General features: G+C 42.7%; 2 protein-coding genes across 3 annotated transcripts in view; one reads left to right on the top strand and one right to left on the bottom strand.

Moving 5' to 3' along the window:
- LOC308091248 (protein FAM180A-like) overlaps positions 1-8128 on the bottom strand; it is a 178799-nt gene extending 170671 nt beyond the window's left edge. The window contains exon 1 of the mRNA XM_080436707.1: positions 7546-8128. Within this exon, the coding sequence (XP_080292833.1) occupies positions 7546-7585 (40 nt within the window). The 5' untranslated portion in view covers positions 7586-8128. The remainder of the gene's footprint in view (positions 1-7545) is intronic.
- The window catches only part of fbln1 (fibulin 1), a 94636-nt gene that overhangs the window by 13242 nt on the left and 54596 nt on the right, over positions 1-26798 (top strand). For both annotated transcript variants that reach the window (XM_080436688.1, XM_080436689.1), the window contains 10 exons: positions 1100-1208; positions 8336-8468; positions 18055-18202; positions 20221-20292; positions 21696-21788; positions 23197-23334; positions 23874-24011; positions 25657-25809; positions 26270-26395; positions 26662-26787. In XM_080436688.1, coding sequence (XP_080292814.1) covers positions 1100-1208; positions 8336-8468; positions 18055-18202; positions 20221-20292; positions 21696-21788; positions 23197-23334; positions 23874-24011; positions 25657-25809; positions 26270-26395; positions 26662-26787 — 1236 coding nt within the window. The remainder of the gene's footprint in view (positions 1-1099; positions 1209-8335; positions 8469-18054; positions 18203-20220; positions 20293-21695; positions 21789-23196; positions 23335-23873; positions 24012-25656; positions 25810-26269; positions 26396-26661; positions 26788-26798) is intronic.

The following is a 26798-nucleotide window of genomic DNA, read 5'->3' as shown; positions in this document are numbered from 1 at the left end:
CCTGTTGAAGTATGTCCCAGGCCGCCCCCTCAGGTCACTCTGTGCTGGACTGCTGACGGTGCCACCGACAAATGGCATGAGACATGGTGATGCTGCCTTTGGTAGATGTGCCAAGGATTTGGAACATACTCCCCCTGCATATCAGACAGGCAACCTCGGTTGATGGCTTTAAAGGGATAGTTCACCCCTTTTTACCCCTTTTTACTACCCCACGGAGTCTTGAATTCATGATTTTGTTTTTGTTTTTGTCACATTCCTAAGCCAATAATTGTATGACCAGGAGACTCAAAGAGTCCATCAGTCTCCTACCAGAGACTCCGCTGGTCATCAAAAAATTGGCTTAGGAAAGCGACAAAAGCAAAAAAAATTCGGTGTGTAATCGATTGAAAATTTGATTTTTGGTGAACTATCCCTTTTAACACATTGACCGCCAGAGGTTAATCTCATAATGTACTCACCAGTGCCAACGTTTTATTGTTGTTTTTTGTTTTTTTCACGTCGCCACAGATCTTGTTAAAATCCTTAAGATTGAGCTGTGCACTGTTTGTAAACATCGCGGAGATCTCACTGCTTCTACCAGTGAAGACCACGTGTCAAACGGAGCCGCCATGTTTGAGTTCTGACCGTTTAAGTTAACATGGGAAATGCGAGGATGAAAAACTACATGTTTACAGGGGCTTTTACAGGGGTTTGTGTGTACGACTTAGAATGGAGACAGACGGGAAACAAAAAACGTGATCGCACTTCCGGTCAACATCGGGTGGTGTTACACTGAAAATGGTCCCCCTAGAAAATTAAAAAAAAAAAAAATTTGAAAAAAAGGAAAAAGCACCACAGCCCGTAGGCTACGGGATTGGCGCTTAACCGTTGGATTTAACGGCCCGTAGAACTACGGGCCCGGCGGTAAATGTGTTAAGAGACCTCTAAAAACGCACTTCTATGGCCTTGCCTTTAACTGATCTCCTTTTTAACTGATTTGAACCCTTTTTAATTTCACTCTCGACTACTGTAGGTTTTAACTTATTGCTTTGCTTGACCTGAAAGGTGCTCTAGAAATGAAGCATTTAATTTTATATTAAGCACATTATTAATGTTCTAGGTGCAGAGCAGGTGTCCATAGATGCTTGTTGTCGGGATGGTCGGGAGCGCGGCATGGACAACCAGGACTGTACGGCCCTACCTCTCATCTCTGAATCCACCACCTGCAGGTGAGCCCTTCACTCGCACAACTCAAGGAGAGATTGAAAAAGTTAATACAAGTGTGAATATTATATTTGATCTGTTACATGGTACTCCCTGCCCGGCACAGTAGAGGACAACCATTTCAGAGTAGGGGAGATATGTAGTTTCAATGTTCAAGATATTTATTTCCCCATTTCCTGAAAAGTAACTGTTTTGGACCTACTGTATTTTCATATACTGTAGCCTTCCTCTGACACTGACAGCCAGACAGAACAATGAATGAGCCATATATTGGTCAGCTGCTTGACATGACATGTGTGTCTGTCTGTGTGTGTGTGTGTGTGTGTGTGTGTGTGTGTGTGTGTGTGTGTGTGTGTGTGTGTGTGTGTGTGTGTGTGTGTGTGTGTGTGTGTGTGTGTGTGTGTGTGTGTGTGTGTGTGTGTGTGTGTGTGTGTGTGTGTGTGTGTGTGTGTGTGTGTGTGTGTGTGTGTGTGTGTGTGTGTGCACGCGTGCGTGCGTGCTTCAGCCTGTGAACAGCTAATCTCCGGCACCGTTGGCTGAATTAATCGCAGCCAAACTGTGCACACACACTCCCTGGATGCCAGTGCAGATTCTTTTCACATAGGCCTGTTATAGCGCCACCAGGAGGCAGATTTTTGCAAACATCTGACAGTACTCCTACAGATTTTGTCCAAACATCACGCAAATCGGTACACTGTATCTAGTCATTAAACAAAACCTCTTTTGTTTAATGTAAAATCTGAAAAAAGTCTTTCAGATTTTTCATATTCCATCCTGATTGGCACATTCCCAACATTGCTGGCCCACAATAACCTACCCGACCTGGCGCTGGCGGAGACCTGTGCTCCGAGGAGCACTTTTTCTAGTTATTATTATTATTATCCCATATCCATGCACCACATACAGCAGGGCAGAGGAGTTGCCTGGGGGCCTAAATTTGCAAGTCAGTGAGTGCTGTGCCCTCCGTTGCTGTAGACTGTACAGTCTCAGGTTTTCTATCGGCACAGGGTAAGCCCCACCTCTGCACTGTCCCCCGAGGGCTTCGTCCTGACTCCTGTACCACGTCTGAGTGGAGCGCGTGTCTGTAATTGCTTTACCGTAGAAGAGTACCCCCTCATAAACCTCCAGCCATTTTCATAAGTCTTTTGTACTCGTGGATTAAAGGTCATTTGGATTCCACAGAAGTCTATGTAAGTGTGTTACTCACCGAAAATAGGCTGCAAGCTTAGAACGTGTCTGAGACACGTTGTAAGCTTGTAGATTCGGTAGACTATTTGTTATTTTAAGATTAAAGAGTATTTGAAGTGGTCAAACTAGCGATTTAGAATGTTCAATCTTCCAGAAAACCCCAATGATTTCGGATATTTCATAAATGCATGTTAAAGCCAAGTGTAATTTCTTCAACTGGCTGACTGTATGGCTACCAAAACATAATTATTTGACATAATTTGCTTGTTTATGAAACACAGCTGTGGAGCCCCCTCTGTTTCACAAATTGCAGATTAGGACTTGGCTTAACAAAAGGTTTCAGTCGTGACAATTTATTGTGCTTTAATCCTGCACTGCCATTATTCACTTCACATGAGAGAGGCGCAGATGCACGGGGCACTGATGATGATGATGATGATGAGATAGTGTAATAGCAGTCGTGCTCGTAACACTAGATCAATGGTTCCCAACCTGTTTTCTTTGAAGCCACCCTACTTTAGCCTGGCTTCAGCCCCTGAATCGGGAGCCACACTTCAGGGGTCTGATGACGCTGTTGAAAGTGGGGTTTTCCCGGTTGAAAATCAAACCAGCCCAATGGGGATAGGGATGATCCAGTATGAACCAATCGCCAAAGAGTCCCACTTTGGCCACGCCCCCCATCTCAGAAAACGGTTGCACTGAGAGGGCTTTCAGACTGAATAATGGAGTGAAACGAAATGAAAATTCAGGCTGAGTGTCAGGCTACCCATTCTTACATCTGACACAAGCTGAGACCCCCCCCCCCCTCCCACGTAGCACTTTGTGCTTTTCAGACACCAGAGGTTCACCACTGATGTGCCCATGTATGCGATCTCTGTATCTGTCAGTCCTTGTCCCTTATATGCCCATATATGGAGATCCCTGATGTCATCAGTATATGCCCAAATATGGGCATGGTGAAATGCCCATATATGGAGATCTCTGTATCTGTCAGTCCTTGTCCCTTTTTGCCAGACCCAGGGGGTCGGCCTACATGAGGCTTTGTCTGTCGGTCGGTCGGTCGGTCGGTCGGTCGGTCGGTCCCTCTTTTCCTCTGCACACACGTCATGCGAAGTCCGGCCATTCAGATTTCAACCACTAGGGGTCTGGCAGTGCTCCGAGGAGCACCTTTTCTAGTTTGCCCATATATGGAGCTGACTGATTGATTTGCGCCTGATGCCATGATGTAGACACATTGAGGTTAGACAACACACTCCATATTTGGGCGTAGCTGCATTTGGAACTTATATGGTTATGGCTGAGTCATGATGATATGAGCATGATGTCAGAGGTCTGTCCGCCGGCCAGCCCGCCCGTCCTCCCTTAAGCCAATTCTTATATATAATATATATAAATATATATATATATATATATATATTATGTATAAGCCGTAAATAGCCGGTCTACAAGGTTTTTGGGGGGCTGACATCACATTGAGTGGATGGAAGTTATGATTTTGTGTTTAAAATGTTGGACTACCTTCAAACAGACATGGCCTCAAGCCCCCCCCCCCCCCCCCCCTCTTGTGATCTTTGGCACCCCCCGCAAGGGGGGCCCGGACCCCAGCTCGGGAACCACAGCCTTAGAAGGTACACGGCCACAGGTTCACATAGCCAACAACAACGCTGAGGGAATCTGTTGCTCAATCTGTAACCGTGATGGCAAACACATTTACCATAAGCCATCCTGAATGTGTCTAAATTATAGTGCAAGTGAGGGGGGAGTAAGAGGGGGGGGGTAGAGTTTTTTTTTGCGGGGGAGTTGGGGGTGGGTGACTATTTCCAAACCCAGGAAATACCTTTGAGGTGAAATGCGACAGTGGGAGAGGATAGAGAGAGGCAATAACAGGAAATCTGAGGGATTATTTCAGACACCAAAGGAAAATAGAACGAGAGAGAGTGAAAGAAAGAGAAAAGAAAAACAGGAGCACAACTGTGCCCTTAAAAGGTTGTGCGGAGGAGACACTCTCTCGTGCGCCCTGACGTGAAGCATGAGATTGAGTTTATGTGGAAAGAGATTTCTGGTAAGAGTTGATAAAAGAGGCTTGTTGGAACCAGTATGAGAGAGAGAGAGGGAGAGAGAGAGGGAGGGAGAGAGTGATGGTGCTGGGAGGTGGACGAGCACATTATGCTTTCTCTCTTCTGAAAGGTCGACCTGTGACCGATTTTTGGTGTCCGATGCCGGTCCCAATTTTGGAGTCCTAGACCATGTTTTGACCCATATTTTGTTAAAAATAAATACATTTAAAAAGTCACAATCTATTTGAAAAAAAAAAGGATTTGATTAAAAGTTTCTATTTGAGAACATTTAACTGATACACACACACACACACAAACACTTCAAAAACAAAAATATTCAAAAGTATTCCACAATATAACGCATCATGATCTTGTAGATTGGCTTATTTTGGAACATTTTTGAAAACTCAATACAATTTCACCTATAATGACATGCAAAACAAAACAGGGACACCAGGTTGAATGTGGTTAAAAATCAGGGCACATCGGCTGCATAATGGCCAATATATTGTTGCTGTCGGGCAGAAACCTCATATCTCCATATTTAATTAATTTTTTTTTTTTGTGTTTTTTCGTAAATTAATACCCTACTTGATCTTACTGCAGTGTCACTATAGCAGATCGACAAGCTCCAAACGTGGCTCTACGCACTTGTCGATCTGCTATTTTTGATATTTTTTTGCCAGACCCAAGGGACCGGCCTACATGAGGCTTTGTCCCCCTTTCGTCCATACATGGGCATAAAAGGGACCTCTGAATTTCGTCCCCCTTTCGTCCATACATGGGCATAAAAGGGAATTTATTCTGGGTCTGGCAGAACCAGGTCTCCTGGTCTTTTTTTATTTGAATCCTGAAAAGTTACAGTTTTGGACATATGAGGTTTCTAATGGAGACCAACAGCCATCCACCCTTATCTGATTGTACCAAAGGGACGGACGTTTGAGGGCTGCAGCAATAAAAATCCAATTCAACTGAAAGATAAAGTTCCCATTATATGCATTGACTGTTTCCTGGTGTGAGGGACTGTGTCGAATCCAGGCCTTTTCTCTTTAAATACACCATCTAAAAAAATAAAATACATGGGAGCATCTTTCTGTGCTAGTATCCTCTCTACTTGCTTGTCAGTAAGACTTGCTATGTGTCTTTTACCAACCCGGACCCTTTTACCGGATCCCCATCTGAAAAGAGTTTGTGCCAGGGGTTGTGAGCTTGTAGATTAAAGTGGTTAAACCGATGTTGATGATTATATTCATGAGTTTTGCTCAGGACCCCCCTGGAACCCCCTCAAGGACTCCTGAGCATCTCCAGGCCCCACTTTGAGAACCAGTGAGCTAAGTCATCCAATTGGTGGCAAGAACCCTGCACAGCTTTCCCGGACGCAACACGCTCAGCCGTAAGGGAGGGGCGTTATTTCAGTCATGTTGTTTTTGAAGGACCTGTATACCCTTAAAAAAAACACACACACAAAAACACAATCCCACCATGAGAATAGACATGTGTGGGATGACTAATGCACATCTTGGGCTCCTAGAGTTTGCTTAACCAGAGCCTAAAACAATAGAACAAAGAGCTGAGGGACTAACTGCTCTGCCCACGTTAAGTCTACTAAAGTCAGCATCACCGAACACGATGACGTCTCTGTCGGGTGGAAACCTCATATTATGTCCAAAACTGTTACTTTTCAGGATTCAAATTAAGTAGCAGATCTACAAGCTCAAAACGCTTGAGGTTGTACATCGGCTACTTTTGATACTTGTGTGTGACGGACGCTGTAGTATGATCAAGTAGGGCATTCATTTACAGTTAGAATATGGAGATAAGAGGTTTTTCTGCCCGACGGTAACGATAAGCTTCCGGTGTCTTCTTGCTGGATTCCTCACGTCGACCCTTGGATTCCCGCTATAGGCTCACTTGAGGCTGCGTTTTATAATGGGACACATTGATATACAGCCCTGCACTCCACTACGGCACTGGTTACCAAACATATGGGGTCCTCCGAGTCCTGACCCATGTTGGGCCGCAGATGCATTTTTATGGGTCAAGGCGAGGAAATAACCCTATAGCCCCCACGGATCATTGAGGGGGGTTCAAGGATCCGGGGGTCCCCAGAAAAATGAAGAACAGTTTAAACCAGGGGTCTTCAATGTTTTCAGGCCAAGGACCCCCTAGCTGAGAGAGAGATGAAGCAGGGACCCCCCTCTATATTGTATAAACTTGTGTTTCAGTCTTCAGATTAAACTTTTTTCGTATAGTTGGTCTGCTCTTTTTTTCTCCTCTACACCTATACCTCTTTGCCAACAATAGCCGATCTACAAGCTCACAACGCCTCGCAGCGGACCCCCTGTAGTAACTCTGAGGACCCCCTAGGGGTCCCGGACCCCCTGTTGAAGACCCCTGGTTTAAACGTTTTGGGAAATCTTGACAAATCTTCTCCCTGATAGTCCTTGGTAAAACATCTTCTCAGATGGGGGTCCGCAGCCAAATACATAGTAAATTGGGGGTCCTTAACACATTCCACGCCAGAGTTTAATCTCATAATGTACTCACCAGTGCCAGCGTTTTATTGTTGTTTTTTGTTTTATTCACGTCGCCACAGACCTCGTTAAATCCCCATAAAACTGTTTGTAAACACAGCGGCGATCCGACTGCGTCGCCCAGTGAAATCCCCTTGAAAAACCCAGTCGCCATCTTGTAGTTACAACAGTTTATGTTAAACAGCGATCAGCGACGAGAAAAACTACAAACGAGAAAATTGCGTTTTAGTGTCCGCTTTAGAATGGAGGCCGATGGGATCGGCAAAACCGGATCCCGGATAATTCCGTTTCCGGTGGTGCTACAATGAAATGTGCCGTATCGAAAGTGAAAAAAAGTGCAATGTGAACTTAAAAAAAAAAAAAAAAAAAAACACCACCAAATAGGTTCGCGTTAGAGATGCGCGGATGGCTTTTTTTGTCACCCAAATCCGCGTTAACAAGTTCATTATCCATCCGCCATCCACCCGCGGTACTTATATCATCCTATTTATAGATCCGCACCAACCGCACCAAATAATTGTTATTTTCCTGACGTTAGTTTTCTTATAAACAGTGTTACTCACCACTGTCGCGATGCAGTGACTGTATACAATCCACAACCATGGTAACAACAAGCGCACGTCTTCATTAAGTTACTTTCGCTTTCAACCACTTTGTTGCCATGTCGGCTTTTTATAAGCTTTTTATAAGCGACTTTTAAAATAATAAACTTTATTTATATAGCACCTTTCATGACATAAATGCAGCTCAAAGTGCTTTACAGAAAAAGAAAGAAAAAGTGAAAACAAAACACAGAGCAAAAACAATGCTCTGCGTTGCGACTTTTGGGCTTGTTTGGCACTTGTTTTGGGCTTGTTTTCATAGACCTGGCTACTTATTTCTCTCGCAACCTGGCAACACTGGCTGCTTGCAAAGCAACATGTCGTGAGCGGCTATTTTTTGCCTGGTGTAAAATGACGTAATATTAAAATACTACAAACGCACACACGGTGAAATTTAGTGCTTTTTAAAAGCTATTATAGGCCTATAGATTGATATCATTAATTTAATTCCCGCATTATTTCACCCGCGGTTTATCCAATATGAATTAATAATTATATTTGATTGACCCAAATCCACCCAAACTGCGGTTAACTGCGGCAACCGCGGCTAAAACCGCGATCCGCGCATCTCTAGTTCGCGTAGATCTACGCGATTGGCACTCAATGTGTTAATATGAAAATGTTTGAGAATCAGCCTTCCTACAAAAAGTATTTTTCAAATGTTTTTAACATTTAAAAAAAAAAACTTTCAGAAATGTTCAGAAACAGAATAGTAAATGTGTTTGTGGTTGTGTTGTGTCCTGTGTGACAGGATAGTCCAGGAGCAGTGCTGTGTGGCGGTGCTGGAGGACAACATGTGTACCACTGGCATCAACATGGCCAAGGAACAGGGAGCCTGTGACACTCTCTACGTCACCAACACCTGTGACACCAAGACTACCAAGGTATAAGTCTGTGTGTATTATTATACTATACTATACTTGTGAGGACCAAATGTCCCCACAAGCATAGGAGAATATGATAAATAGACATTGTGACGACCATTGTGAAAGATGCAAGTTAGATTGTTGATTTATGGTGAAAATAGATTTTTAGAGAGAGAGAGAGAGAGAGAATCGTTTTGAAAAAGAAAAAAAGCTTCTTTTTTTAAATAATAATCAGGCATGCAAACAGCCCCGAGGTGAAAAGGGTGACAACATGTTTTTTTTCGGGTCAGGTGTCACACTATTGCCCTATTTGGATTCAAAACGGCTGTTGTAGCTGAAAAGCTACAAGTTTGCATGTCTGAATAATGCAAAAACAGAATTATTTGTTTGCATTTGCTTTTTTATATATTATTTGCTTTATATATATTTTAATAATAAAAAAGTGCGCTTTATATATATTTTAATAATAAAAAAGTGCGTATCGTATCGAAATCGTATCGAAGTTGTGAGCCCAATATCGTATCGTATCGTTTCGTGAAATTAGTGTATCGGCACACCCCTAATCGCCACAGATATGGTATCGTGAGATACCCATATCGTCCCACCCCTAGTGGGTGGCCTTACTTTTGTTATCAGTTTGTTGCCTGTTTTTCTGTAATTTATCTTAGGTCAGATATCAGTTTTTCTGTTTTCTGTTGGGTATAATAGGTAAGCATATGGATTGTGTTTAGGGCCCACCCTGAGGTCATGTATGCGTGGTTGTCAATGTGTCAATAAATGACTTTGTCTTTTGGATTTTAAACTGGTGTTGACTGGCTGTGTTTGGGGACTGGAAAGGAGGGAATCCACTTTGGGTTGCACCTAAGGTTTCCCCTAGGTTTCCCCTATGTTTCTCCAAGGTTTCCCCTAGGTCAGGGGTCTTTTTCAGGCCAGGGACCCCCAAACTGATGGGGTGATGGAGCAGGGACCCCTTACCTCGTGGGGTAGGGGGTAGGCAGGCTACCACATATATCGTATATTTATGTATAAAATTGTGTTTTATATGTATAAACATGAACAAATGGTTGCCTGGAGCCTGCTCCTACCCACAGGTTGTCCCAGTAGGTGTGCAAAAGGACCTTTTCTTTCTCTACAAAATATTTATAAACATACCATGTTATTGTGCATTCAATACTAAGCTATTAAAATATGTCATGTTATGTTTAAAGACATATTGACATTTTTTAAAAGAAAAAAATAAAGTTTATTTTTTATTTTTATTTTTTAAATCAAACAACAATTTTGTGGACCCCCTGCAGTACCTCCCCGGACCCCCTAGGGGTCACGGACCCCCTGTTGAAGACCTCTGCCCTAGGTTTCCCCTAGGTTTCCCTTATGACCAGAGAGGTTGGATATCAAAAGCAGAGGCATCGATACCGGACCCATGTCCGCCTTCCTGTCAAGGCCTGCTTCGCAACCTTTGAACTTTGACAATGTTAACTTGGACATTTATGTGTGTGTGTGTGTGTGTGTGTGTGTGTGTGTGTGTGTGTGTGTGTGTGTGTGTGTGTGTGTGTGTGTGTGTGTGTGTGTGTGTGTGTGTGTGTGTGTGTGTGTGTGTGTGTGTGTGTGTGTGTGTGTGTGTGTGTGTGTGTGTGTGTGTGTGTGTGTTTTCACTGTTTTTTGTTTGTTTGTTTTTTCGTTCTGTTGCTGTTGACGAGGCTGCCAGTTCCTGATGTCCAATAGATTCTGTGTAGAACTGTAGTTCTACCCAGTTTCCAGAAGGTGGCATCATACCCATGTTTCCCATAGCTTTGTTTGATTGGCTCCTCCTTGTACAGCCCCCAAGCCCCCGGAACCACGGATGATTAGTGAAGTTTTAGGGTTATGTTGTTTAATTCTTATTTTTGCCTGATTTTACCGATTTATTATCTGACGGCCCGGGCCCTCCAGGGTCGCGGGCCCGTACGCCTCCTTGGCCTCCCCGGACGCTCCGCCACTGCTTCTACCGTTTGAAACCCTTGTGCGCCTGCTCGGCCCTCAAGTACTTCCTGGAAGAAGAGGGTACTTCCTGGAAGAAGAGTGTACTTCTTGAAAAGTAGAGGGTACATCCTGGAAGTAGAGGGTACATCCTGGAAGTAGAGGGCACTTTCTGAAAAGTAGAGGGCACTTCCTGGTGCTTCATGCACTGGGTGAGCAACTTCATTGGAATGAATAGGGGTGAGCGGGGCCATCCGTTCTCTAGATATATTATAACTCTATGGGTGCGTTCGGAAATTACGCACTGGAGCACACTCGCCTATTAGTTTGTATTGGCCAGTGCGCTCAGTGCTGTATTTTCGAACGCGCCCTAAGGTTCAGCTACACACCGTATTTTTCAAGATATTTAACATCCACTGGAACAGACTTTTACTTTTTACTTTTTGAGCGGTGCAACCGCTCCTATAAGTGGGTTTAGGACCCATCCGTGGTGAAAGTTTTTCTTTCCGTCGTGAAAATTTGTCTTTCGCTGTGACGCCATGCTGTGGAAAACACGCCCATTGGCTAAGCTTCGCAGGATTGGCTGTGATTGGCTAGCGAGACGCATGATGAATAACTCATAAATAGCACCGCTCACTTCACACTGGGTGTGATTTTTGAGCGGTGTAGCCGCTCCTATAAGTGGGTTTGGGACCCATCCGTGGCGAAAGTTTTTCTTTCCGTCGCGAAAATTTGTCATTCGCTTTACTGTGATTGGCTGATTGGCTGTGACGTACTGTGATTGGCTAGCGAGACGCATGATGAAATGAATAACTCATAAATAGCACCAATAAAACATTTTTTTAAGTGAGCTTCCATCACTGTGATGACCACTGTTGTTTTTGAACACCGAGCGGTGCAAATATACAAGTGTCATAGCAAAGGGTCTGAATACTTATCTTTGCAGGACGTGCTGTGATTGGCTAGCGAGACACATGATGACATTAACTTAAAACTTCGCTCATAAATAGCACCGCTCACTTCACACTGGGTGTGATTTTTGGGCGGTGAAACCGCCCCTATATGTGAGGTTTGGATATTTGCACCCCCAATCCTGCGCTGTGATTGGCCACCAGTGTACCCCCCTAACCCTGCACCGTGATTGGCCAATCACAGTCTATTCAGGACTGTGATTGGCTAGTGAAACATGACACATGTGCATAGCCCTATAAATAGGACTATGCACTTAAAAAAAACACATTTTTTTTAAGTGAATCACACATTGTGAGTATTGTGATTAGCTAGCAAGACACCGCCCACTTCACACTGGGTGTGATTTTTTTCTTCTTTTTACTTATTTGTCCTGTTGATGTTGTCATGGCTGCCAGTTCCCACCTGGTGTTGTGTGGGAGTCCAGACTGCTCCAGATCGTACTGAATAACTGCTAGCTTGCATAACGTCTTCAGACTAGGACTCAAGTCTAAGATATTTATGACCAGTTGTCCTCCAAAGATGATGATTCGATCTCCCACCATGCAACAGCACATGTGACCCCTACAAGCTGGGCCTTTCCCCTTCGACTCAACCTTCTTACAGGAGAAGGTCTTGGAATTACATTTCCACGGATCATTTAAGGATTGCCTCGGATCTATGTTGTGGCCACAAAATATGTACAGTTCTCCATAGTAGGCAAAGGCTGCATGAACCTGATGACTTAGTGCTGAAAGAAGCTGTGCAGAGGGTGTGTTCAGCCAACAGTTGGTCTCTGTGTCAAACACTCTGATGTTGTTGTCCGGGTGCCCATATCCCCCAAATACAAACATCTTTGTCCCGATTATGGTGGCAGAGTGGTATGATGAAACGGGTGGTGTAGGTCCTCTGGTGTTAATTAAAGACCAGATCATTGAGGTGGTGTCCAACTTGTAGATGTCATTAGTGCGTTTAATCGGCTGGATGCATCCTCCATGAATATACATGACCTTCTCCAAGATACAGGCTGAGTGGCGGTACCTCGCCTCTGGAACAGTTCCAGAAACCTTGGGCTTGAACCATCTGTGGGTGTCAACATCAAATCCATAAAGAATGTTGTCCCGGGCCCCTGTTTCACTCTCATGCACTGTCCCTCCCCAGATGTAGATGATATCTTCTATCAGTACAGCTGTGTGTCCGTAGCGCAAGAAGGGAACATCAAGGGCAAATTCTCCTCTTCCTTGGGGCAACGTCGTCCAGCACAAAGTCACTGTGTTGAAGACGTGCACATCAATCTGATCCATGTTGTTGTAGGTTTCTCTGTCCCAGCAACACACTCTCGCGAGATCTAGCACCAGTAAACATAGGATGCCCTTGTCCGCGAGATCTGCCGCCAGACGGCGCCCACTTAGGAGACCTGTTGCGTACCATTTCGCCTCTAGTGGCGAAGCCACGGTTGGGCTAACTTCCTAAATTAAGCACCTTTGGTTGTAGGCTACCTGACCTACAGGCTCTTTAGCTATTCATTATAGTCTCTGTTAATAGTAATAATAACAGCAAAACTACCACTGATGTGATATTGTGTGTGCGTGTGCGTGTGCGTGCACAGTCGTGCATACACGCACATCTCTGTGAGAGGGCATGTTTACACAAGTGCATGCACGCATTTGCGAGTGTACTTACGCGTATGAGTGTGTATGTGTGTGAGAGAGAGAATTTGTGTGTGTGTGCGTGCGCACTGTGTGAGTGTGTATGTGTGAATGAGTGAGCAGGACGGGACATGTCCCTCCAGGGAGCGGTATGGAGCGTGTTTCTGTCACACAGATTATGAATTCAACTGTGATTCTCCATTCTTCCACCGAGGCTAACGGCCAGACTCTTATCTCAAGCAGACTCCCTCCATCCTTTAGCCACCCACGTCCACAATTATACTCATAACATACCATTTTATTGCTGTTGGGCAGAAAACTCTTATCTCCATATTTTAACTTTTTGTGTTTTTTTCTTGCTATTTTTGAATTTGAATCCTGAAAAGTCACACTTTTGGACGTATGAGGTTTCCACCCGACAGAGACGATGTGCAATGTACGCATTTAGCAGACGCTCTCATCCAGAGAGACTTAAGTGTGAGATCGGAATAATCAACTCTATTCAATAAACTAGGTAAATGATCACATAAATGAGAGTTCACAGAGAACTTAGGCTTGTTTTTCTTGACCACAATGTTAAAATGTAATTTAGATAATGTTATCTTAACAGGTTCATTGATGACCTGGTATCCTATAGTTTCAATGTATAGATTATTAGATGTAGATATTAGTCTGACATCTCTGTGTGGAACCTGCATTTCCATGGGGCTGATTTAAATGCCTTTGGTGATAACCCGGCCCCACATTTGCATACCGGGCCCTGATTGGTGCCCCACAACTTAGGGGGCAGCTAAATCCAATCACAACCGAGCGTGGCCAGACCAAATCTTCCGAGGGGAAGTTTTATTTTTTTTGCACTGGCAGATTCGTCTGGTTTCCAGGCTAAGTTAGACTAGCATCAATTGAAAGAGAAGATGGCAAGAAGGCATCCAAGGAGAGTTAACCCATTAAGACCTGGGGCGATTCTTTAAAAAAATCTAAATCCTAACAGTTTTTGGAAAAAAAATATTTTTTTCAAAAATAGCAGATCTACAAGCTCATCTATGAGCTTGTATATCTGCTATTTTTGAATAGCCAAAGAAATCTAAAGTGACACAGATGCGTTTCAGGTCTTAATGGATTAAGTGCTATAGGGGGAAGACTCGCCTCATCAAGAGGTGAGTCTTTAGTAGTGTTGATTTTGACACAAAATTTTGATTCAGTTTTAGTCATAGTCTTTTGAATCAAATTCCATTTAGTTTTAGTCATATTTCAGTCATCTTAAATGTTTTACTGTTAGTCTAATTTTAGTCGACTAAATATCATAAGAATATAGTCGACTAAATCTACAGATGATTTAGTTGACTAAAATGCATTTTGGCGGGCCTTGATGGCGTCATAATGGCTGATTTTACGCTTGGTTGCATGCTGAAAATAGCAGATCTACAAGCTCACAACTGCGACGCGTTGTGAGCTTGTAGATCTGCTATTTTCAGAGTGCAACACCTGAGCATAAAGCATGGTCTTTTAGTTCTACTGGATCTATTCTCCACTAGTCCCTCCCTAACATTTTAGTCTAGTTTTTATTTGTTGACGAAATATTTAGTCTTAGTTTTAGTCATCATAGCTTAGTTTTTATTTAGTTCTTATTTCGTTTTCGTCAGTGAAAAAAGGTTGAAAAAAGGTAGTCGATGAACATTTTTCGTCATAGTTTTAGTCGACGAAATCAACACTGGTCTTCAGACTACCATCAGCACACTATAAGAAAGACGCAATGCTTTGGCACACATTTTGAACAGAGAAGGTCAAGTGAGTGCACTTTCCTGAGAGGATGAGATCATCGTCAGCGCCAGACGACGTGTCTTTACTCGATCTGTAAATAACAAGAGTCTCATACTTTAATACGCCCGGTGTTTGTGAATGAGACAAAGTGTTTAGAAAGGCTTTGGGGGGGGGGGGGTGGGGGTTACTGTAAAGCCTGATTTATACCGTACTTATATCCGGACTCTCTCTTTTCCCGGTGTTTCGCCCAGGTGGGCGTGGTTTTGAGGTTAGGTTTAGGCATAGTTTCTGTGAGGTTAAGGTTAGGTTTAGGCATAGTTTCTGTGAGGTTAAGGTTAGGTTTAGGGCATAGTTTCTGTGAGGTTAAGGTTAGGTTTAGGCATAGTTTCTGTGAGGTTAAGGTTAGGTTTAGGGCATAGTTTCTGTGAGGTTAAGGTTAGGTTTAGGCATAGTTTCTGTGAGGTTAAGGTTAGGTTTAGGGCATAGTTTCTGTAGGGTTAAGGTTAGGTTTAGGCATTGTTTTAGTGAGGTCGAGCCCTACCGTAACCGTTAAGGTTAGGGATAGGCATCAAACCACGCCCACCTGGGCGAAACACCAAAGAAAGAAGGGATTCCCCTGGTAGATTGGCTATTTTCTGCGCACGACAACCAAGCATAAATCAGCCGTAACCCCTCATTAACACAGAAATAACAATGCGTTCCCCCCGTGTTAATTGCAGTATTGCGTTATAAATGTTACGGAGAAATTACAGCAGTCAGACAGAGAGGCAGGGAAGATTATAGGGGGGGGGGGGGGGGGGATAGGATAGGTGCTGTTTGAATGCGGTCTACGAACACTGCATGGCACCTTGTGCTGTACTGCTGTCCTCCCCTGTGTGCATGCTGACCTCTATGACCCCGGATTACATCATGCAGCATTCAAATAACTTGTAGACATCCTCAAGGACAGTGGTGGAAAAAGTACTAAAGTGTTTTACTTAAGTAAAAGTATCAATTCTGCAATGTAGAAGTACTCTGTTACAAGTAAAAGTCTGGAATAAAAAATTGACTTGAGTAAAAGTACAAAAGTATTGGTATCAAAATGTACTTAAAATGTTTGAAAATAGCAGATCTACAAGCTCACAACGCGTCGCCATGCGACGCGTTGTGAGCTTGTAGATCAGCTATTTTCAAATACCTAGGTATAAAATAGGGCTAAAGTGCTTAATGTGTTTTTTATAATGTAATAAATCGTATCTGCAAAGTAACTAGTAATTAAGTTTTCAAATAATTGTAGTGGAGTAAAAGTATAATATTTGCCTCTGAGATGTAGTGGAGTAAAAGTATTGGAAATTGGAAATACTCCAGTCAAGTAAAAGTACCTCAAAATTGTACTTAAGTATTGTACTTAAGTAAATGCACTTAGTTACTTTATACCACACGCACGAGCACAGCGCACACACGCACGCACGCGTAGCTGCACGCGTGCAGAAGCACACATACGTGTGTCATGAATCAGGTGATACAATATTAATGTTTCAGAGAACAAAGCATGCAATAATGATAACATACGGTACACGTTAAACTTGGGACCAGTGGGTGCACGTACATTCAACTGAATGTAACCAGTGGGTGCAATTAAGTACATTCAACTGAATGCAACCAGTGGGTGCATTTAAGTACATTCAACTGAATGCAACTAGTGGGTGCATTTAAGTACATTCAACCGAATGCAACCAGTGGGTGAATTTAAGTACATTGAACTGAATGTAAGGACATACATACCAAGGAACACCTCATTACCTGGCTGCCAATAAAAGATCTCTCCCCCACTTCAACACACACACACACACACACACACACACACACACACACACACACACACACACACACACACACACACACACACACACACACACACACACTCACACTCACACTCACACACTCAGTCATTGCCAGGCTGCTGACAGCATGATGATTGATTGGACACGGTTCAGCTCCAAGTTGATGATGTCATCTCATGTCTGTCTGCACGTCTGTCTGGCTGACTGCCTGCTCAACCTGCCACCTACAGTATATCTCCCTGTCTGACTGAAAACCTGCATTAACCCGCTCTGCTACCGTGTCTCTGTCTGTCTGTCTGAAAACCTATCTGCCTGTGTCTGTCTGTCTGTCTGAAAACCTGTCTGCCTGTGTCTGTCTGTCTGTCTGAAAACCTGTCTGCCTGTGTCTGTATGTCTACTCACTCTTCCTCCCTATCCACTGACTGATTGACAGCTGCTCTGTCAAGCCGACCTGCTCCTCTCTCCTTCTGTCCTGACCCGATGTCTGTCTCACCTACCTATTGTATAGTACCTCACCACCCCCACATCTCGTGTGTGTGTGTGTGTGTGTGTGTGTGTGTGTGTGTGTGTGTGTGTGTGTGTGTGTGTGTGTGTGTGTGTGTGTGTGTGTGTGATATTTTATTGGCAGCCAGGTGATGAGGTGTTCCTTGGTATCTGTGTCCTTACATTCAGTTGAATGTACTTAAATGCACCCACTGGTTACTGTGTGTGTGTCTCCAGCTAACCTATCTATTTGCATGGAGGTTTTTCATTTCTAACCTGTATTATGCACCAGAGGGAGCAACTACAATATGGTACCCCCCAAATTTTGAACAAACGTGATAATTGTCATTCTACTACTCTGCCACCACAATGTGGAATGCCTTGACACCATCCATTAAAGGATGTGTGACACTGGTTTCTTTCCAAACTGGCCTGAAAAAGAAAAAAGCCCAGCTAAAGGAGGTGTCATTCACTGCCACCGTTTTCCCTTTTCTACTTTGCACATAGTTGCTTGTTCTTGTTGATGACATTTATTAATGTGTTCATATTCTATGCTATTTTGATGAATTTAATACATACTGTAGGACCACAATGGAAACTAGTCCCCAGGACTTTTTTGTATTATCCTTTTAGCCTACATGTCTTACTTTACTGTAACTCTGTGCTGTTTACCTCTGTGCTGTTTACATTTCTGACTAATGAAGTATTCAATCAATGTGCATCTGATACTATTCTATTCAGATGTTGTCATCCTAATTTATAGTGAGACAGTATTGCTTTTACAACAACAATTGTACAGAGAACTGTGTACTACTCTGTAGCGCGACTGTATCACTTGCCTACAAGAACTGATCCACAAGCTATCACGTGCGACAGCTGTAGATCGTCGCCATGTTAGCTTGTAGATCGGTTCTTGTGGGCAGCGGCACCGTGGTGCGATAGATCCTAAATGAATGTTTTACTGTGTGTTTTGTGCCGTAGACATGCTGTGACTGCTGTCTGCTGGGGAAGGCAGCCCAGGAGCAGGGTCTGCCCTGTGACCAGCGCTTGCTGCTGGGGTACCAGTGTGGCCTGGTGTCCCGGGCCTGCTGCGTGGACGGATCCCCGGACAACCAGACCACAGCAGGGGGTAAGAGGCGGACACTGTGGAGTAGTGGAATAGGCAAATAGGATTTGTTTTTAGGTTTATTTATAGGTACTGTAAAGAGACCAGAATTGTAGGTGTAAGAGGAAAGCACTGGAGCAACTCGGACAATTGGATCCTTTTCTTTGATAGAGCAGGTGCAAGGCAGGAATGACAACCTTTCGATGTCAATAGGCTCTATGCACAGCAGCCATATTGGAAAGAAATTGGGCCTCTTCCTTATTTCCTTCACAGATGTTACCAATGACACTAATGAAGGCTTTGTTCCATTTAGTGTAGCACAGTGGTTCTCAAACTTTTTAATTTCAAGGACCCCATGACCCAGCTTACGGGTCCATTTGGTTCCATTTGTACACTCAGAGTTAACCACCCGTAAGGGGCCATTTGGAACCCCCTCTAGGAACCACGAGGGTCCCTGGACCACACTTTGAGACCCACTGGTGTAACAGTCTTTCCGGTGAGCCAACATAAACAATATCAGCACCCTGACCAGAATGGAACACAGCCTTCATTAGTATCATTGGAGTAAGAAGAGGCCCAATTTCTTTGCAATATGGCTGCTGTGCATATAGCCTAACAGATAGAGGCTACAAGTAGTGATTTATATATAAACAGGTGAGAGGCAGGGGCAGGCCATTCAATTAGCCAATGTCCAAAGGCCAACAATAATGGGAGGTACATCCTACTGCACCAAGTAACAAGTCACTATTAGTAGCTTGGAATTGCGGTTTTAAGCAGGATCAAGCAACTGTACATTACAATAGAGTCCCTACGGTATAAGGGACACATTTGGCCTGTATAAAAAAGAACAAAAGGAAAATGTAATGTTACAGGAATGGATAAAATACACTGACTGCTCATATACAGATTACACATATTATAAAAAAGACTTAACCCTTTTAGACCGGGAACGTCATTTTTAGATTAGACCGAGTGCCGCGCTATGAGCTTGTAGATCTGCTATTTTTGAAAAACCATGAAAAGTTATGCAAATATATATATATATATATATATTTAATTTTTTTGGCGGACATTTGTAAATCTAATATTTGCTTCTGGGGGTTCCTGGAACAACATTTTTACAAATGTTCGCTTTAAAAAATATATAATCCAAGATGAATTTTCACAATTTTTCAAAAATAGCAGATCTACAAGCTCGAGTGCCGCGCTATGAGCTTGTATATCTGCTATTTTTGAATAGCCAAAGACATCTAAAAATGACACACCGATGCGTTCCCGGTCTTAATGGGTTAAGGCAGAAGACCAACAAAGTGGTAATAGACTGCTGGTTTAGGGGCCGAGCTGAGATTGCAACACCGGAGACAGACAGACAGTCGGGTGGAAACCTCATATGTGCAAAATTGTTACTTTTCAAGATTCAAATTCAAAAATAGCAAAAGTAGCAGATCGGCAAGCTCACAGAGTGGCGCGATGCGGCGTGTTTAGAGCTTGCCGATCTGCTACTTTTGATTATACAGTGTATGATCAAATAGGGCATTCATTTACAAAAAACTAGACTTGCTCTTTTCACATCAAAAGTATGGGTTTTAGGTTCAAAATTGGCGAAATGTCTTAAGGACAGTTCAAGGATAAGGACAAGAAGGCTTGAATGATGCAGAGTTCAGATCAAAGCGATGCTGAGGTTCAGTTCAGTGATGGAAATGGACAATTATACGAGCTGGAATTCAGTGATTCTCAACACTAGTTTTTTTATTTTGAAGGACCCCATGCATTAGACCATAGACCCCCATTTGATACAATTCTTTATCTCTAGGACCACAATCTATACACTGTAAAATCCTCCGTGTTCATTTACAAATGGAACCAAATGGACCTGTAAGGTAAGGGTCTCAATAAGCATCCATTTGGACCACTGATGGTCCAAATGGATGGAAAAATAGATATGCACTGCCCTCTACTGGACACATGTGGTTATGACATTTTAAGTGTAAGTCATTGTTGTAGACGTTCAGTCATGTAGATGCTATCTTCTCCCCTCTCAGAAAAGGAGAATGAAACCAACGACGGTGAAAGCGATGCCTTGCCCAACGACGCCGACACTGACCAGTGCAAAGGTACAGAGTAAGGAACTCAGTAAGCAAATACACTTATCTGTGATGGACAAAGTAGGGGTGGCCTTAATGATCTGGGGGCCCGTTTCAAGAGCTCATATGGGACCCCCATATGCATTTTTTTAAATAATTTGTGGACTGAAGTTGGTTTGCTTCCACAATCCATAATGATGCATTTTCAAACTAAATTAATTAGGCTATTTGCACTTCCACCATGGACAGACAGCTAAAACAACTCACTCACTTGATTCACTTGAGCTGAGCCCCGATTTAATCAGATCTACATCCTCTTCTTGCTTGAAAGTCTTGGACGTCGGCCTGCCGGAGGCGGGCCCCGGACTAGGATGCGAGTCAAGAAACCCCAACCTCAGGTTGGGGGCCCGTTTCAATTGAAACGGGTGAAACATAGGAAAGGCCGCCACGGGGACAAAGTATAAAGTATAGATAGATACTCCTGGTCAGATATTACTCATCTACCAGTGAAAGTTACCAGCTCAGTGGCCTCGTGGTTAGAGTGTCCGCCCTGGGATTAGGTGGTTGGGGTTTGATCCCCCATCATACCAAATACTATAAAAATGGGACCCAATGCCTCCCTACTGCGTTACATACATATCTATGGCAGTGCTGTGCCAAGTCCCGGAAAGGACGCGCTGTGATTGGCCAGTAGTCACTTTGATTGGCAGTTGTGCCTTGTGAGACTCCTGCCGTGCGTTTTTGAAACAGATTAAAAGAAAAAAAAATACACTGCATCGTTGTCGCTGTGTTGCTTTGTATCTGTGTTGCTCAACGAGGTCGCTGACGTCATCAAACGCGCGGACATCGGAGCTATAGTTGTAGCTTTGTATCTTTGTATCTGGAAGTTGAACCCAGCTCAACTTGAATTTGTAGCTTTGTATCTTTGTGGCTAGAGCTACAGCTACAAACGTCAGATGTATCTTTGTATCTTCATGTCGCTGGTTTCCATTGAAAATTAATGGTAGCATGTATCTTTTAATCTGCCCGTGTGAACGCACCATAACCTTACAAAAACCATGCCTAAACCTAACCTTATATAATTTGCGATGCATTTTAGATAAGTAAAAAAAATTATGCAAAAGTGCATGCTATTAAAAAATAAATGGTTAATTCGTTCATTAATGTATTTTTGTACGTTAGGGTCCCGGGTGTCCCTTCCTAGAAATATAGTGGTGTCAAAAGTACAATACAGTACAAGAAAAAATACAATACTGTATGTAAAGTTACAGTACGTAAATGTAGTATAGTTGCATAAACTTCCAAAAAACAAATGCTAAAACAATGCACAGATACTCAAAGAGTCTACTTAGGTACAGTACTCAAGTAAATGTACTTTGTTACTGTCCACCACTGACAAGAAGGGCACATTAACATGTTTGTGGTGTTTACAGGGAACGGGAACTGTGCCCACCTGTGTGTGGGCAACGGCACCTGTTCCTGTTTCAAAGGCTACAAACTCAAACCAGATGCCAGGAGCTGCAATGGTAAGTGACGTTATTACTGCATGCCTGGCTCTTCTACTTTAAAGGTGCAGTAAGAGATATTTGTTTGTTAAAATAAGTGTTGAGAACTCTATATTCCCATAGTAGTCATTGCTATAGAGTGTTTGTTCAGTAACAGGGGTCTCCACATCTCTCCAACTCTTTAACTTAGTAAACATAAAATGCATTTTTTTTATCGCAGGGAGAACTCATTCAGGATACAGGATAAACTGTGGAATTAGAAGTGATGAAACAAAAGAAATGAGCAGACAAAATTGGAACTTTTAAACACTAAGAAATTGAAGCTGATAAATGTGTACTGAAATTTGGAGCCCACCTGAACATGTATTTTCTGTTTATTAAAGAGCTGGAGAGACGTCGGACCCCTGTTACTGAACAAACACTCTATAGCTGGATTACTATCAGAATATACTGTAGAGCGTTAACTTTATAGCAATGTGCAAGTGTTCCCTAAAGCAAGCTGAGAGCTTTGCTAGTTTTGCACGGTTTATATTGTACTCAGGGAAGGACATTTAACAAATAAAAAGTGACTAGGATATAAACCTGACCTTATACCGGCAGGTTGTATCCTTAAAAGGAGAGGAAGAGACTAGCCAGTGTCCTAAAAGAGACTTTAATTAATTATTTGTGTGATGTAACGATGATTCAGATATACAGCATACAGATATATTATCGCCTCTGTCGGTAGGGAAACCTCATATGTCCAAAACTAACTTTTCTGGATTCAAATTCAAAAACGTGAAAAGTAGCAGATCGACAAGCTCGAAGCGCGCCGCTTGTAGATCTGCTACTTTTGATGCTTTTGTGCGACGCTGTAGTATGATCAAGTAGGACAGTGGTTCTCAACCAGTGGTCCGGGGACCACCAGTGGTCCTTGAAGGGATTCCAGGTGGTCCCCAGCTAAATGATAGATAGTTAGGAACCAAATGGACCCTTATGGGTCTGTAACTCAGAGAGTGTACAAATGGACATAACATTGATTTTACAATATAAATTGGGGTCCCAGAGATAGAAATGTTATTAAATGGGGGTCCGTAGCACTAATGCATGTCAAACCGGGGGTCCTTGAAATTAAAATGGATGAAAATCACTGCTAGAGCCGTAAAAACCTGTGACTCTTATGGGGGTCCTTGGCATATCTTTTCAAATGGGGGTCCGCGGGCTACTAAGTGTCAATTTAGGGGTCCTTGACATGAAAAAGGTTGTTAGGGCATGAATGAATTTAAAACCACAAAGTTCAAATATGGAGATAAGAGGTTTCTGCCCGACAGCAAACGTTATGCAATATGTGATTTTTATTTCAAGTTGTCATTAATGCGGCCCAAGTTTTAGGACAAATGTCTCTCCTCTCCTCTCTTCTTATCCTCTCCTCTCCTCTCCCGTGTGTCAGACATTAATGAGTGCTTGCTGGGAGCCAGTAACTGCCGTGTAGGGGAGCGCTGCATCAACACGGAGGGTTCATTCCGCTGTCAGAGGGAGGTGAGCTGTGGGACTGGCTATGAGCTCACTGACAACAACAACTGCAAAGGTCAGTGTCACACTGTGTCTGCTTGTTCTGGAGCCTGGGACACAAAGCATCAGTCTAGAGCGGAATGAGATCCTATTAAGGGAGTTGTTCATTTACTCACCCTGTGAAGGGGATTAAATACAAGGAGGATTTTTCCTTTACGGTGAATGAAGAATCTAAAAACAAGACAATACTTGATGCATTGAAATGGTTTGTTAACTACAGAAACAACGCTGACAGTGTAATGCCAAGTGTCTTGTATCCAGTCTTGTGTCGGTACTTCCAAAACATCACTCTAAGCTTAAGAAAATGTCCTTTTTAATTAACTTCTGGTGCAAAACGTGACATTCTCCTTGTATTCAAACCATCACGAGGTGAGTAAATGATAGTTTTAAGTAAGTTTGGCCCTACCAGCACTGTTCACGCACTACTCTCTCTTTTACACAGGACAGATTGTCTACTGTCTGAAATACAGCATTTGAGGAAATTCTAACTATACATGTTTTATTTACATTTTATAGGAATGTATTTAATCTCAATTCTACGTATTCCTCCTGTAGACATCGATGAATGTGAGTCCGGCACCCATAACTGTGTCCCAGACTTTGAGTGCCAGAACACCCAGGGCTCGTTCCGCTGTCGTCCCAAGCACAAGTGCGGTTCAGGCTACATCCAGGATGCTCTGGGCCAATGCATTGGTGAGCATTCCACCCACCCTGGATACACAGAGAGGGACCAGGACAGTTTTGTAATCTTTGGACCTGTAATCTACCACTCAAAGGCCGTTGTGACGGTCTCAGTTGCAGGACAGTCAACAGCTGAGGTTTCAAAATCACAAAGTCTAAAATCCTACAAAACACATTTAACACAGGCGGATGGTTATCTTCTGTCCGGACAGTGGCTCTCCCTGAGTGTTCGTGGAGATGACTGATTTATAGGCATGTAACGATTCACTCAACTCGCGATACGATTCGAATCACAATACTAGGTTCACGATACGATTTTTCACGATTCTTTTGACACAAAATAATTTTCCAGACAAATGACCGACATTTATTTTTGAATTATTATTTCTCTTACACAAATCCAGTATTTTTTCCTTCTTTTTCTCTTATCCTCTTTTCAATACAGTAGCAAATGACTGAAAACTCTTTTTTTCCTATCAATTCTCTTACAAATATCCACTATTTTCTTACATTTTTTGGCTATTTTTTGCATCACGATACATTTTTGATTAAATCGATTTAAGTTTTCTCCAGTTTGAATTGATTTTAATCGATTCACAATAAATCGTGCCTACTGATTCATCCTGTTGTGCATCAGTGTCCTCGATGCACAGCAGGTGCGCTGCCACACCCAGCTCTGAGTCTAGTTTTAGTTTGACCCTGGACTCTAATGATCTTCTTCATATCTTGTATCTCTATTCGATAAATGTCGTAAATTAGTGCCATTCTACATCATTAGAGTGTAGAGTTTTGAAAGAAGCCAAGCCGACATACAAGGCTAAACCTACAGTAGGGAGAGCTTGGAGGAGTGCCAACTTTCTAGTATGAAAATGTTTTGCCATTTTTTAAAGATGTCAGGAACATACAGTACAACTGTTCAACATTGTAGGATTAATCTTCAATGTTTTAAGAAACAAATTTCATTAGCCAATAAACATTTGTATTTGGTTGTCTCAGTAAAAGAACATTGTGCAGATACCACTTGATTCACTGTAGTAGTTTATTTTTTGGAAAGGTCATGAGGATTAGCCAAGTAACATCAAATGTCATTCTAACTTATGTGACTGAGTTTACAATAATATTAAGCTTAAAATTCGAGCAGTCACCCTATTTGGGTAATCTTCGACCACAGTACAAAGAGGAAACTTCATCAGCAATCTTTTAAACACAGTATTGTATCTGTATATGTATTCAAAATTGTACTGGAGTAAAAGTACTAAAGTATTTGCATCAATCTAAACGTACAGAACCAAAGTAGAAACCTTTATAAAAAAAATTAACAGTAGATCTACAAGTTCTACAAGTACTTGTCAAACTTTTTTGAAATAGCAGATCTACAAGCTCACAATGCATCATAATGCGACATGTTGTGGGCTTGTAGAGCTGCTATTTTAGAATAGTCAAAGTAACATCCCGACCTGAAATGTTTATTTTCTGTTTATTAAAGAGCTGGAGAGACAGAGAGACCCCTGATACTGAACAAACTCTCTATAGCAATGATAATGATTACTATCAGAATATATAGTTATTTAACACTTATTTTAATAAAGGAATATCACTTACACTTCCTTTTTAAATGTGACAACAAGAAAGTAACCAGAGTTGTCTTGTGTTTCAGACATCAACGAGTGTATCATGCAGTCAGCAGCATCCCCGGCATGTGGCTCAGGCTACACCTGTATCAACACCGTTGGTTCTTTCAGCTGCCAGAGGAGCTCTGTCAACTGTGGCCGAGGTTACCACCTCAACGAGGAGGGAACACGATGTGTAGGTAGGTTACCACCTCAACGAGGAGGGAACACGATGTGTAGGTAGGTTATCACCTCAACGAGGAGGGAACACGATGTGTAGGTAGGTTATCACCTCAACGAGGAGGGAACACAATGTGTAGGTAGGTTACAACCTCAATGTGTAGGTAGGCTACCACCTCAATGTGTTGGTAGGTTATCACCTCAATGAAGAGGGAACGTGTTGTGTAGGTAGGCAACATTTTTCAAACTTTTTTCAAAACTTGTATAACTAAAAACATAGCGAAAAGGCTATTTTCACAGTTCATTGTATGGGACCTAGGTAATGTGTGTGTATTTGCATGTGTGTGCACATGTCAGCTTTTGTCAGAATGTGGGGCTCCAAGGAAAAAAATGCTGGGAACCACAGATGGAAGTAGCCCGTCTAATATGCTGTTGATCTGGTTTGTTATTATAATGTTTGGTTCCATGTTCTTCTCCCAGACATTGATGAGTGTAAAGGTCCAGACGGAGCGTGTTCAGGTCATGGTTGTATCAACCTGGTGGGCTCGTACCGCTGTGAATGTGCTGCAGGCTTCATCTTCAACAGCATCAACAGGGTGTGTGAGGGTAAGTGCTGATCCTTTTAGCCTGAATGTCTGACTGTACCTCCTGCTGTTTACATTTCATTTTGTATAATAAAGTATTCAATCAATCAATCAAATTAGTGCTTACTGACACCTCTGCACACATGACCAAAAAACAATATGTAATAACAATATAATGCCAAAAGAGGTTAACTCATTCCATTTTTCTTTAGTGTGTTATCTTTATTTATTTTATTTTTTGGGAAGGCAGGCACTTTCTGAATGGGTGTTTTGTACATATTATTTCAGATATCAATGAATGCAGGCACTATCCTGGACGCTTGTGTGCCCATAAGTGTGAGAACACTCTGGGGTCCTACAAGTGCAGCTGTACCACAGGGTTCAGACTGGCCAGTGACGGCAGGAACTGTGACGGTGAGACTAAC

The sequence above is a fragment of the Gymnoscopelus braueri genome, assembly GCF_963280865.1.
Source record: "Gymnoscopelus braueri genome assembly, chromosome: 9".
NCBI classification, from domain to species: domain Eukaryota; kingdom Metazoa; phylum Chordata; class Actinopteri; order Myctophiformes; family Myctophidae; genus Gymnoscopelus; species Gymnoscopelus braueri.
The sequence above is the reverse complement of the archived record's forward strand: the minus strand, read 5'-3'. Positions and strand labels throughout refer to the sequence as shown.